The sequence below is a fragment of the Anastrepha ludens genome, chromosome 4 (assembly GCF_028408465.1).
Source record: "Anastrepha ludens isolate Willacy chromosome 4, idAnaLude1.1, whole genome shotgun sequence".
Classification (NCBI taxonomy): domain Eukaryota; kingdom Metazoa; phylum Arthropoda; class Insecta; order Diptera; family Tephritidae; genus Anastrepha; species Anastrepha ludens.
Genome location: NC_071500.1, coordinates 124,891,070 through 124,905,982, shown reverse-complemented (window position 1 = coordinate 124,905,982; position 14,913 = coordinate 124,891,070). Strand labels below are relative to the sequence as shown.

At 35.4% G+C, this 14,913-nt stretch overlaps 2 protein-coding genes across 2 annotated transcripts in view; one reads left to right on the top strand and one right to left on the bottom strand.

Moving 5' to 3' along the window:
- Window positions 1–9,108, bottom strand: part of LOC128861050 (sulfotransferase 1 family member D1-like) — a 54,433-nt gene extending 45,325 nt beyond the window's left edge. The window contains exon 1 of the mRNA XM_054098938.1: window positions 8,965–9,108. The gene's annotated coding sequence lies outside the window, so the exon portion shown is untranslated. The remainder of the gene's footprint in view (window positions 1–8,964) is intronic.
- LOC128861051 (uncharacterized) lies at window positions 4,404–4,968 on the top strand. Its single transcript, XM_054098941.1, has 3 exons — window positions 4,404–4,452; window positions 4,514–4,729; window positions 4,797–4,968. The coding sequence occupies exons 1-3, from the start codon at window positions 4,419–4,421 to the stop codon at window positions 4,868–4,870; spliced, it is 324 nt and encodes a 107-aa protein (XP_053954916.1). The 5' UTR covers window positions 4,404–4,418; the 3' UTR covers window positions 4,871–4,968.
- Window positions 9,109–14,913: the final 5,805 nt, after the last annotated feature.

Here is a 14,913-nt window from a genome sequence, read left to right as displayed (position 1 = left end):
GTCAAACTGTCTTCTTTTGCAATATAAAACTTTAAATGTGTGCTTAATAATGTGTGTTCCTTTGCTTTGCAATGCGCCTTTGGCATATGAAAATGTCAACAGTTTTTGATTAGTTGCTTGGCAGTTTGTATTTGACAACAAAATGGGGGGTATCGCTCTCCTTTTCCACAGCTTTGTTTGTATACCTTCACTCGAAAATGTTAAAGTGGCGTTAAGAAGAGAAAGAGGCGCATAAAACGACAGATAGTGTGACCTTTATCAATCAACTATTACGACGCAAAGTGGCAGAGTAGCAAATCTAAATGTATGAAAAAGTAAAACATAAAATGGCGTCAAAGTTTACCCTTTGCAATGGTATACAAATACCGAGAAAACTTTCACAGGTGTGAACGTGGGGAAGAAGGGGCGATTTTCATTTGGCAGAGCTGTGTTTGCATAAAATGAACGCAAAAGACAAAATTGGAAGACAGGTTGCCAAAATAAATAAGGATGTGTGCAAAGTAAATTACAGAAAAGCTAAATTAAATACAGAGGTGCTTGGAAATTGGAAAGGTAAGGAAGAGATGTACTTGACATATGCAAGTAATGACAGAGGACTGACGGAAATGGTTAGTCACTCTTATTTCATGAAAGAAGATCTGCAGAGCTGGTAGAGCTCACATTAGTGGCAATTTAATATGCAGGCCTGATCTTAGCTTTTCAGATTATGCAATGTCTGTCGCAAAAGTTCCGGAATTTCGTCAACCGCTGTCTAAGGATTATATTCCGAGTTTTCTGGCCAAAAATAATGTCAAGCAAGGAATTGCTCGAAAAAGCAAGCATGGATGCGCTAGGCATAAGGATTTGAAGACACATATGAATTGGTTGTTGTTGTTTTTGTTGTTGTTGTCGTTGTAGCAGCATAAACATTCCCCATACATATACGTGGAATACTGCTGAAGTGACAGTCCTTGGCCGGATATAGATTCGGGTCTTTCCGGTTACGTAGAACCGACTGTCGTGGGAACGGAATTGGATTGGTGACACTTTACGCAAGGAAGACAGTAACATAGCGCAGAAGGCAATAGCTTGGAGCCCACTCGCAAAGAGAAAAAGAACGCCTGGCAGGCCAAGGGAAATCTGGAAAAAAACTGTAGATCGCGAGACGGTTTAACTCGGGTTAAGCTGGAAGGAAGTGAAGACGGTATCTAGTAATCGGACGAGATGGCGCGTAGGTGTTGTTGGTGCGCTTTGTTTCGCTAGAGATTGAAGGAAACAATGCTGATGATGATGACACCGAAATCACAGGAAGAACCGTGACAAGGACTTCTGCTGATTAATCGAAACCAAAAAGATGGGTCTGTCTCTAAGAAGATCTTGCTTAGGTGACATTCATTCCGAAATATGGCCGAAACAAATCCGGGTAAACTATTTTCTATTATATTTTTGAAAGGTAAAAATACTTAATTCCTACGTTTGAATATTGGCGCGCCACTTAGTACAAACAACGAAATTTCAAATATTATGCACATAAAATACTTCAAGATTTGTTTAAAAGACAGCACGGAATCTCAAATAACAGTAATTTACAAAACAAATATTTTCAAATATTTTTTAAACCTAATTAATTATTTTCAGATATTAATAATTTTTTTTTTGTGTAAGCCAGAATAATGATAAGTAATAGCATGTGCTTCGCCTCTCTCCACAACAATTTCAAAAATGCAGAAAACTCTATGTTTTATATTCAAAAAATATGTTCGCCCAATCTTAAATTTTCCTACCCTCAAAATCTTTAAAATTTACACAACGAATTCCAGTAATTTCAAAGAACACAAAACAAACAACACCAGCGATTCAAAAATTCCATTTGAAAACTCGTTCCGAAATTTCACGCCACCGTCTGTGACAAAATTCTTAGTTTTCATAAAACCTCGAAATGAAATGAAAAATTCCCCAAACAACCCTTACCTTAGAGGAAAATTACTTTTATAAACATGAGCAATGAGCAGCATGAGGGGAAAGTAAGTTGAGCGAGGAAGCTTGTGTGTGCACAATACGTGACAACAAAGCACAATACTAACAACAAAAATACGTGAGCGACAAGTGTTGCAATTCACCAGCCAAACGCAGCCACCCACACGCCGGCACAGTCATAGTCAGCCGCTCTGCAGGGGCATTGTATTTACCAAAGCAATCGCAATTCTCATTGTTCTCCTGATTGGATAGCATTGCTATGCCCAGCTACTTTAAAATGTATACGCACATACTTATTTATTTATACATACATATGTATGTATGAGTACATTGGTATTTCGCTTTTGAAAAAATTTCATTAAAAGCAACGAAATTTCCACCACCAAAGGAACACTGCGTGACATAGTGGAAGTGCATTTTGTATTAAAATTCGAATTTTACATGAAACTTGGGAATGGTGAACTCCAAAAAAATGTACACTTGTTTTCGCTGACACTGAACTATGCGCCGCTGAGTCCACCAAAACTGTGCGACGGTTGATGCAAGTAAAGCGCCGAGGGCATTTTTATGGATTTTTCGCACATTACACGCGGATTAGCATATTTGATAGATGACAAGTGGGTACGGAACAGTAATGATGCTTAAGGGGTAGAGTGACATTCAGGGGTTAGTTGTAACGATGATTTTCTAGGTTGTTACCTCAGAGGGTAGTAATATTGTGAACGTGTTTCTTTTGCCAAAAACTTGAGGTGAAATATGTTCTTCAACTAATACATGCATATGTTGCAAAGTAAACTGTAATACTCGTAAGCATATGAATGCACGTGTGTATGTGCAAAATCCGTATATTTATGATATCCTTCTAAACTAGTACTCAGCAAGAATTCTAGTTCCTGAACTGATATTTGGTGGAACAAATGATACTAGTTCGAAAGTGACTGGAATTGCACCAGTTTGAATGTGGCTAATGAGTATCAGTAGTATCAAGACAAATATTCTGCTATTACATAAAAATGCTTCCAACATTAAGATTGAAAGTTAGAGGAATATAAATGTTGATGGAGTCTAAGATAACAGAATAAATAAATAAAAGACAAAGTGTAATTGAACACCATAATTTTGAATTCTATTTCATGAAATATGAAATTTTAAAAAATTATTAAATTTTAAATTAAATGAATCATACTGTTAAAAATTGCAAAAAATTTAGTGTAATATTTTCTGCTATACTTTTAAAATATATTGTCAATTTTTTTATTTTTTTTAACTTGTCAAAAACTGATCATTTTCACAACAAAGTGCGCTAGAATTGTTTGTGTCTATAACGAACTACTGAATTAACGTTTCTCCTCCAATTTTGGGAGACTAGTGTAGAGACCTAGTGTGACGCCACCTCCGAACAGCAGATGGTTTATTATGAGAAGCTTTTTTTAATAGCAATTTGTGGAAATAAAAAATCAGTTAATTTGGCGCGCTAACGCTCGCTGTTGACTACAAGCCAAAATGATCTAATGATGCCGCCCCATCAAATTTTCCTGTAAGCATTTATGCGTTAATTATGTGTGCTACTGCAGTTGTTGAGGTAAAATGAGTTCGTCTTCTCTTTTGAAAATATTAACTGTTTATTTTAACTGAAATAGTCAAGTTAGGGAAGCTCTAGCCAAGGAAAACTGTAAATGAGCTTTGTGGGTTTATTCTTAAATGTCGAATTTGAGTTTATTACTCTCTTCTAAAGCAAAATACTTCCTTAATTCTGTTCCATATTTTCAGGCAAATCTGAGAAAAACTTACGGATATTCTTTGAAAATCGTTTCATCTTTCGCAACATTTGCTCTTTTTTGTATTCGGTCGCCGTTGCCGAATGGGTTGGTGCGTGACTACCATTCGGAATTCAGAGTGAGAACGTAGATTCGAATCTCGGTGAAACATCAAAATTAAGAAAAATATATTTCTAATAGCGGTCGCCCCTCGGCAGGCAATGGCAAAAAGCTCCTCATAAAAATATCTGCCGTTCGGAGTCGGCTTGAAACTGTAGGTTCTTCCATTTGTTTTATATTCTAAAGAGTTTAAAGCATCTTTTAAGCAAAAAAAAAAAAATTTCGATATTTTGAAAATCCTAGAGTGGCCTAACCCCTTAAGACGCACGCCACAAATAGGAGGGGCAGCTCGGCCAAACAACCTTTTTAAATTGTTTCCGTTGTACAATTAACCTTTTGTAAACACCATTATATGTAATTGTACTGTGCTGATATATTTATATAATTTTGAATAACTTTTTAATACAAAAGAAAAACTCCATTTCATTTAGTTGAAGAAACATCTGTGACCCTATTTCATGAAAACATATGTATGTATGTACATATGTGTGCTTGTATTTTGAAGTTGTTCTACAAAGGTGAAATAATTTCTTCATAAATACGAACGCAATCAATATTCGAATCATTGTAAGAGCAAAAGTCAAAATGAAGATACAGTTTTTAATTTTCACTTTCTCCGGTAATTTTCTCCTTCTCAAGGGATATTTTAGACACCAATTCTTATCGTAATTTCCTTCCAGTATTGTTTGCCCTATGCAACGCAGCGAGCGAGTGCAGAACTCCGCTTGATATACAAATTTGTGTGCAACTCAATCGACGCTGTCGCGAAACTGCGCCCAAAAGGACTCCCGCTCTACCCACAGACAGCTTGGGAGTTTTCAACCAGGATTGCCGCAGGCGCGTCGAGGGCAGGCGCAATGTGGCTCTTTGTGATATGTTGTGGGCGGTCTGTGAACGTAAGTAGCCACATTAGATGCGACCTGTGTACTCTCAAATCATTTAATTGTTTTACTTCCACTTTAGTTACAATCATAAAATGCGAAAAAATCTCTTGTTCCACTGTCGCAGGGGCGGTAAAGAGACTTAATTTAAATTAAATGCTTAGCTCAAATATCAAAATGCGGTTTACGAATATTCTATACGCATCCTGAATGTTGTTTTTTGTAATTTCATGTAATAAATGCATTCTTTTCTTCAATTTAAAATTGTTTTGTTGCCGTCTCCTTATTTGTATCTTAAGCAGAAAACAGCGCACTTTTCCACGTAATGTTGTTTGCGTGTTGAATTTTAAAGAAATTACGAGCACTTTAAAGCCACAACGAAATGTACATAAAATAACAAACGAAACATAAGAAAATACAGAGAAGGTCAAACGTGATGTAATAAAATTTTATTTTACGATATTATTATTACAACATAACAATAATGGGCACACGAACATAAATACACTTACAGCAAAAGGGCAACGTTCTAACTCTTGCACCAGCGCTTCGCCTATAGGTTATGGACATACATACATAAATATGGACCAGCGTGCGGGTCAAGTGGATGTTTCGCTGAAAGAGCGCACACATAAATACATGTATACATATGCACTTGTAGGTATGTAATGAGTTGTTGGTAAAACGGAAGAAGTGTTTGTTTGCTTCTGACTCGCTCGAAAGATTCTTAAAAACTCACCGTGCACCGATCGAGTTTGTTTTTTCCTAATGGGAAATAAAAATACAATAATAATCCGCTAAGTATGAACATGAACCTTTTTTGTCAATCTTCCCAAATCATTTAAAATCATGCACGCTGCGAAATATTTAGAAAGACAATCGGATTTTTCCTTGAAAAACGAAGTCTGTGGATTTGAGAAGGTTGTAAAAGAATTCGTTTATTTAGGAACCAGCATTAATACCGACAATAATGATGTCCTTGAAATCCAACGTAGAATCTCTCTTGCCAACAAGTGCCACTTTGGACTAAGTAGGCAACTGAGCAGTAAAGTCCTCTCTCGACAAATAAAACTAACACTCTACAAGGATCTCATCATGCCCGTCCTAACGTATGGCGTAGAAGCTTGGACGATGACAACATCCGATGAAACGACTCTTGGAGTGTTTGAGAGAAAGATTCTGCGGAAGATTTTCGGACCTTTGCACGTTGGCAACGGCGAATATCGCAGACGTCCCATCGTCGCTGTATGAGCTCACACGACGTCATAGACATAGCGCAGCGAATAAAAATCCAGCGGCTACGTTGGCTGGGTCATGTCGTCCGAATGGATACAAGAGGAAGGCCTCCTCTGCGTTGGAAAGATCAGGTGGAGAAGGGCTTGGCTTCACTTGGTGTAACCAACTGGCGCCGGTTAGCTTGAGAAAGAATCGACTGGCGCGCTTTGTTAAACTCGGCCAAAATCGCGTAAGCGGTTATCGCGCCAATTAAGAAGAAGAGAACATACATATGTGGCGCAAAATTAATCACCCAATGAGAATATTTATAATTTTTGCAAATGGCATCGTACGTCAATCATTTCTTTGAGACTTGTGAACTGGACAGCTGCAGTATACGAGTATAAACAGGCAAGCAATGGAGCGTGTAAAAATCGAAATAAAAATTTCCATCCCTCAAGATTTGTTTTTTTTTCTTTCTATTTAATAATTTCTTCGAAGGCACATCACTGCAAAACTTCAGCTCCGTTGGTAACGTTTCTTACATACAAACATCGTTGAAAAGCCTGTGCCTGGTCGTTGATGGCTTGAGTAACTCGCATTTTAGCTGGATGTTGCCACCGGTTATATTGAAAAAAGGTAATATAATATATCAATTAACATAAGTACTACAACATGAGCATCAAGGGCAACAATCTTCATCACAATTTTTTTTTCTGATAGCGTTGCCACCTCAATTTTATTGCAAAAATAGAAATAAATTTCACTAAATATAAAAATTGTAAAATACAGATATCAAATTAAAGACACTTCAACAAGCTTTAATAAAAAAATATTTTTAGCTGGTGCTGCCGCCTGCTTGTTTTTTTGTACATTAAGACATTGAGTACAGAAATAAAATAATTAAAGATATATATGTATATACTTCGCTGTAAAATTGAGAACAGCTTTAATAAGAAATATGTTTAGCTGGTGTTGCCACCTGCTTGTTTTATGTAAATTAAGAAATTGATTATAAAATTATAAAAACTAAAAAACTATATATACATATGTATATACTTGGCTATAAAACTTAGAATAGCTTTAATACAAAATATTTTTAGCTAGTGTTGCCACCTGCTTGTTTTTCATAAATTAATAATTTGATTAAAAATATATAATAACTAAACAAATATGTATGTACATACTTGGCTGTAAAACTGAGGATAGCTTCAATCAAAAATATTTTTAGCTGGTGTTGCCACCTGCTTGTTTTTTGTAACTTAAAAAAGTATTACAAAAATATAATAACCAAAACAAAGTTTTTGTACATACTAGGCTGTAAAACTGCGGTCAGCTTTAATAAATAATATTTTATATATTTAGCTTCTGTTGCCACCTGCTTGTTTTTTGTAAATTAAGAAATTGATTATAAAATTATAAAAGCTAAAAAAATATATATATGTACATAATTGGCTATAAAACTGAGAATAGCTTTAATAAAAAATATTTTTAGCTGGTGTTGCCACCTGCTCGTTTTATGTAAATTAAAAAAGTTATAAAAAAATGTACTAACTAAAAAAATTATGTATGTACATTTTTGAATGTACTGAGAATAGCTTTAATACAAAATATTTTTAGCTAGTGTTGCCACCTGCTTGTTTTTTATAAATTAAGAATTTGATTAAAAATATATAATAACTAAAAAAATATGTATGTACATACTGGCTGTAAAACTGAGGATAGCTTCAATCAAAAATATTTTTAGCTGGTGTTGCACCTGCTTGTTTTTTGTAAATTAAAAAAGTATTACAAAAATATAATAACCAAAACAATATTTTTCTACATACTTGGCTGTAAAACTCAGGTCAGTTTTAATAAATAATGGTTTATATATTTAGCTGCTGTTGCCACCTGCTTGTTTTTTGTAAATTAAGAAATTGATTATAAAATTATAAAAGCTAAAAAAATATATATATGTACATAATTGGCTATAAAGCTGAGAATAGCTGTAATAAAAAATATGTTTAGCTGGTGTTGCCACCTGCTCGTTTTATGTAAATTAAAAAAGTTATAAAAAAATATACTAACTAAAAAAAAAATATGTATGTATATTGTTGAATGTACTGAGAATAGCTTTAATACAAAATATTTTAGCTAGTGTTGCCACCTGCTTGTTTTTTATAAATTAAGAATTTGATTAAAATTATATCATAACTAAAAAAATATGTATGTACATACTGGCTGTAAAACTGAGGATAGCTTCAATCAAAAATATTTTTAGCTGGTGTTGCCACCTGCTTGTTTTTTGTAAATTAAGAAAGTATTACAAAAATATAATAACCAAAACAATATTTTTCTACATACTTGGCTGTAAAACTCAGGTCAGTTTTAATAAATAATGTTTTATATATTTAGCTGCTGTTGCCACCTGCTTGTTTTCTGTAAATTAAGAAATTAATTACAGAAATATAAATGAAGTCAAACAATTTTATAATATTCAGATTTAGCTATTCAATATTTTTTAAATTTTTGTTTACTTTAAAACTTTTTTTGCTATTTTTTATTTGAGAAAAAAACAATTAAAATGTTTTGTTCAACATGTTTCGGAAAACTCTTTTTCTTGTCAGTTTTGAAAAACTAGACCCCTGCCAGATTTCATAATAGGATCCCCTTAACTTTTTTAGTTATATTCAAACCCTGCTTTCCAATTAAACCCAGTTTAAAAATCCAACATTTCAGGATTAAATTTAGTTTGAAATTCCTCCGCAATTAAACATTCAGGTCTTTGTGCTCGAAAGAATTCGTTATTAGATAAATTTGTACACACAAATGAGTCATGAATTTGTCATCTATAGGCCATGCATGAAATCTAATCATTACAATAAACTCTGCAAATAAATAGAAAATTCCATAAGTGGTTTACGAGTGCAATGGACGAATTCACTAAAACGTATAATTAAAATAGTCGCCAACACATACGCACACGCGCACAGCTAGAAGAAAAAGCTCGGAAGTTGTGCTGCTCTAGCCCACTGCGTTGCTCATTTACTTACATATAATATATGTACTTTAGTTATCTCCCGCTCTCTTGACAAGCTATCGTCTCGGGTGTCAACAAATGTCAAAATATCAGTTTAAACACTTGATCGTAAAGATAGTCAGATGAAATAATAAGATCTCAGTGATCGCGTAAGCTAGAGGCCAAGACAATTGCTAGTGGCCAAATAGAAAAACTCGAGACAAATCCAAAGTGCAATTTCAATTTGTCGGGAATTTCATTGCACGCGTTTTCATTCACTTTTGGTTTGAAAGCCGTTGTGTGCTTGACTTGTGTCGTTTGTTTACAACATTTTTTAGCGTTGTGAGTGTGACGATGAGCCACAGTTGTGAAAGTCAGAATGGCCAACAACACTAAACACATTTACGTGAGGTTTGCGCAGCTGCATCCGCTGTTTACTACAGCTTTGGCGAGCGCTTCAGCATTTGCTAATGCAAGGCATGGAAATGACGAACGAAATATATCAACGTCCGTAACGCAACTAAGCAACGACACCGACAACGTTCTTTTGCTAATTAACGATGAGAACTACCTTAACTCGTATGGCCACCGGCCGAATTCCATGATCATTACTTGTATGATTTGCGCCTGGGTTTCATTAATAGTGAGCGTGACCATTTGTTGTTTTGCGCAATGTGACATTGTGAAGCGAATACAGCAAATTCTCCACGGCAGAAGGAGTGGTAGTGAGCACCAAAGGGGTGAGTACAGCAATAACGAAATCTGAGTATTTAAATGTTGCATTTATAATTTTTGGCGAGTGATCAGCAACTTGTACTTATGAGTGCTATTTGCATAGTGCATAGAGCTTTTTTTGAAAATTAAAACAACATAGAAAATGGTTTAGTGCCTAGTGCTCTTTTTAGTGTTTCTTTTTTTTTTTTGTGTGTCAAATGCGATCTACATCTCACAAATAGTTCAAAACATGAGATAATTTGAAATATAATATTTAAAGCTGAAGAATCAGGAATCAGAATTTTAAAGATGAAGAATCTACAAATTTAAATGCACTAAAATTATTGAGATTAAAACTTATAAACACCCGCTAGTCTCGATCCATTTGAAAATGTGGCAAATTTAACAATTCGGCTCTTATCATAGCCAAACTCAAATGCAAAAGTTGGGCGAGCTTTCACAACTGTCCTCTATAGTGTCGCAGAGTCTGAGCGTGATCTGTCAATTAGCTTGTTTTTGGCATTTAATTATATCAGTCAACCACAGGTGTGCCCTGCGATTTTCACTATGGGTAAAAATATCGCAGAATTTTGAGTTTTGAACGAGATTTCGTATGCCGAATCGTTGAAAATGTTGCAGAAAGCCTATGGCTAGTGCGCTTTATCAAAAACAGGCGTCTTCGAGTGGTACAAGGCTTTTGTAGAGGGCCGAGAAGTGGTGGAAGATTTGCCCCGATCTGGTCGCCCATCAACGTCTTCAACGGATGAAAACGTCGACAAAGTCAATGAAATGGTGCTGAAAAACCATCATTTAAATTTAAGGGAGGTAGCTCGTGACCTTAGCGTGTCTGATGAATCAATTAGCAACATTTTACACCATCAATTGGGTATGAAACTCGTGACTGCTCGACTCGTTTCAAGAGAGTTGGATTTCTTTAAAAAATTCATCGGAAGACGGTGGCTGAAAATATGCTTGAGCAAGTAAATTCGAACCCAACGTTTATTCAGCGCATCATAACAGGTAATGAGACGAGGGTGTATGAGTTTCGCATGCAAACCAGTCAACAGCCGGCTGATGTGGCTGAATGGCGCTATCCACATGAAACCCACGAAACCCAAAAAAACTACTCCAAAGCCGGTCAAAAGTGAAAGTCATGCTACTCGTTTTCTTTGATTATCATGGTGTTCTGCACTCGGAATTCGTTCCAAATGGCTCTACGGTAAATAAAGAATATTATTTGGAAGATATGCGACGTTTGAAAGAGAATGTGCTTAGGAAACGGCCCAATTTATGGAAAGAAAGCTCATGGATCTTGCACCATGATAACGCACCGTCTCATAAGGTGAGACATATTGTAAACACTTTTTTGTCCAAAAACTCGACAAATATCATCGAACAACCACCGGATTCACCGGATTTAGCCCCTGTGACTTTTGCCTCTTCCCAAAACTTAAATTGCCATTCCGCGAACGCCGCCTTGAGTCGATAGGGAAATTTCGCGAAAATTCGCTGAAGAAGCTGAATGCGTTTAAAAGGTGCTTTGATGATTGGACTATTTTGCAGGCGACAAAATAAACTTTGATGATTAAACAATTATTTTGCGTTTTATAGAACAATTCCCGGTACTTTTTTGACAGAATGTATAATATACCAGATGATGTAAATTGTCATATCGCTAGAAAGCACGTTTATTAAAATTCAAAATATGAAGTCAATTTTATGAAAGTTGAAAATGATGATGAAATAGATTTTGAAAATAATTTCTGATATGACTTTTTATAAAATTTATATGTATGTGAACCTTTAACTTCTATTTAGAGCTGAGGGCGTCCTTTTAATAGTGTCAGCATCTCTTAAGATTTTTATGTTCCAGAATGCTATATTAGTCCTAACACGATAGCCACAAGTCGTCAACGCTGGATTTGATTTTGTTATCTGAGGCAGTGAATTTGATGCTCCGTTAGCGTGAGAATTTCATACAAAAAAATATAAATAATAAAAATATATTTTAAAAAGGAGATTCCTTTCCATTTAAACAAAAAATTAGTGCTTTTAGTATGTTAAACCGCTCTTTTTCAAGTTTTGTTGCTTTTTAAAATTCAAAAGTTGGCAACTCTAATATTATGTATGGTTATGTATGCGGTATGTAGAGCATTAAGCACAAAACAAAAACAAGCTTTTGTGGAAATGAGTGTAAAGGATGTAAATCATTGCATAATTTGAGGCGCAATTAAAAACCCTGAAGCTATTTATATATTACTAGCAAACACGGCCCCCTTCGCTGGGCACACTAAAATAGAATAGATATGGTTTAGAACAGAAAATAATATATATGGTTTTCATATTATTTATTTCTTTATTCTTTATTCAAGCGCTTTGGCATAAACAATATTTTTTGTTTTTCTTTTTGTTTTTGAGTAAATATAAAATATAAATTGAAAATCAGGAAAAAAGAAGATTGTTTTTAAAATTTCAAATCAACGCATATGAATAACTAAGAAACAATCGTCTTTTTTCCTGATCATCCATGAATTTTTCGTTTCAATTTATATGTTTTATTAAGTATTGGAGCTTTTTTAACCATTATCCATTTATATTTTTCAAAAAAAAAAAACGAAAAAAATTTTTTTTCCCACGAACACATAATTTCATTCGGATTTCACATTAAATTCTCAAATTTCGTAAGAAGTTATTCACTGTTCCAAAATCCACTCCAAAAAAATTCACAAACAATTTTTACATATTGCACTTACGTTTTTTCCTTATGGCATCCAAATCAGAAAGAAATATTGACACATTGTAACTCACACTGTCAATTTGACAGTTCAGTTCCGCCCCAAGCGTTAAAAAAGTAAGCGACATTATGGCTGGTTCAAAAGAACGCTGTACCCGTTGCCAGTGCTCCGAATTACAACCAAACTTTACGAAACCCATTTTCAATACTTACTTAACAATGTGCGTAAGTTTGGTTTAATTCGGTGCAAAGACACGGCGGATCCACGTTTTGGCATATATTTCGAGACCCTAGTCATCAATAGGTATGAAAATTACCCCGTATTAAAGCACTTATCAACAGCTTTCATTTGATACCCATATTGTACATACACGTCCGAAGGTTACCCGGGTCCACGTTTTGACCTATATCTCGAGACCCTATCTACCAATAGGTATTCAAACTATACGGAAACCATCTTCAATACCTACTTAACAATGTGCGTAAGTTTGGTTTAATTCGGTGCAAAGACACGGCGGGTCCACGTTTTGGCATATATTTCGAGACCCTAGTCATCAATAGGTATGAAAATTACCCCGTATTAAAGCACTTATCAACAGCTTTCATTTGATACCCATATTGTACATACACGTCCGAAGGTTACCCGGGTCCACGTTTTGACCTATATCTCGAGACCCTATCTACCAATAGGTATTCAAACTATACGGAAACCATCTTCAATACCTACTTAACAATGTGCGTAAGTTTGGTTTAATTCGGTGCAAAGACACGGCGGGTCCACGTTTTAGCATATATTTCGAGACCCTAGTCATCAATAGGTATGAAAATTACCCCGTATTAAAGCACTTATCAACAGCTTTCATTTGATACCCATATTGTACATACACAACCAAAGGTTACCCGGGTCCACATTTTGACCTATATCTCGAGACCCCAGTCACGGAGTGGCATGAAAAAAACTCTGTACTAAAGCATTTACCAACAGCTTAAATTTGATACCCATATTGTACATACACATCCGAAGGTTGTACAAACACATTCTAGGGTGCACGTTTTGGTCTCTATCTCGAGACCCTAGTCATGGAGCGGCATGAAAAATACTCTGGGCTAAAGCATTCACCAACAGCTTCAATTTGATACCCATATTGTACATACACATCCGAAGGTTACCCGGGTCCACGTTTTGACCTATATCTCGAGCCCTATTTCCAAAATAAAATATAATCCATGTTACTCGTGGATGATGTAGCTTTCGAATGGTGAAAGAATTTTTAAAATCGGTCCAGTAGTTTTTGAGTCTATTCATTACAAACAAACAAACAAACAAAGTTTTCCTCTTTATAATATTATTGTAGTATAGATTAATTATATTATATATTATATATTAATTATGAATGCTTGCATATCCATATGCATCTGCATATTATCTATGTACTACGCAAGGAAAGCAACCCAAGGGTGTTGGAATGCAAGATTGCATCGATTGATGCGGGGGAAAATGGCGTGACTTTGCCATAACGTAATTGTGGACGAGGCGGGTGAGAGAACTAAAAGAAAAGTGTGAAAAAAGCCAATAAAATTGTCATCACTTCACTCTTATAGTAACGCTCTTATGACTACAAGACGGAAGATTTAAAATTTTTGGAAATGGGAATTTTCTTTATTTGGAACTTGTGAACTAAAAAAGCTGCAGTATACAAACAGACAAGCAATGGGGCGCATAAAGGTGAAAATAAAGATTTTCAGCACTCAAAATTATATTTTTATATTATTATATTAGTACGCGCTTTGATATCGCTTCTCTATCTGCCTTTTTTAGCAGCTGGTAAATGGAAAATGGCGATTTAAAAAAAATTGATTTTCAGATGAGGCGCATTTCGATCTCGGCGGTTAGCGTAGCAACCAAAATTGCCACATTTGGTGCTTGGGAAACAGAATTTTTCCCCCTTTGGCTTTTCCTCATATCTTTTGTTTTATTCTAAATAAATTTTGATTTTGATAATTTGCTATATTTTTCAATAGTTTACACTCTCTAAAGAAGTTTTTAAGAGAACGAAATATGAAGTCTTAGACCCTAAGTGACGCTTTCAGGTCCTTTGAAATAGTTTTGAGATGCTAGTGAACAAATAAAAATATAAACTCAATGCAATTGAGCTCTAGTATCGCTCGAATATGAATTTTGTCACAGCTGAGAAGTGCTGCCGAAGAGTATGACATCAGCTTCTGCTGTTGTTGTTGTTGTAGCAGTAATACAAGCCCTGTCAGTAATACAAGCCCACTGCGTGTCACTAGTAACAGGCAACCAGACAGGCGCTGCATAGTTTAGAACCGGCCCGCCAATTGCCTTAAATGTCGATAGCAAGGCAAGCAAATATAGTACCTTTGCCCCAAGTGCGATTTGAGGACCTTGTTGCGGTTTTGGACTTTAGTGGCAATTTCGGTTGTGTGCGTAGAGAAGGAAGAAGGAGAGCAAACTGTCGAAGGTTACACCCACAACTTTGGGATTGTTTACAGTCGGAATTGGTATGTCGTCGA

Bases quoted from the DNA above. Each gene is read 5' to 3' on its own strand.
- LOC128861051 (XM_054098941.1), top strand. From the start codon at position 4,419: ATGAAGATACAGTTTTTAATTTTCACTTTCTCCG. The intron at 4,453-4,513 runs GTAATTTTCTCC...ATTTCCTTCCAG, and splicing joins TTTAATTTTCACTTTCTCCG to TATTGTTTGCCCTATGCAAC. The intron at 4,730-4,796 runs GTAAGTAGCCAC...CTTCCACTTTAG, and splicing joins GTTGTGGGCGGTCTGTGAAC to TTACAATCATAAAATGCGAA.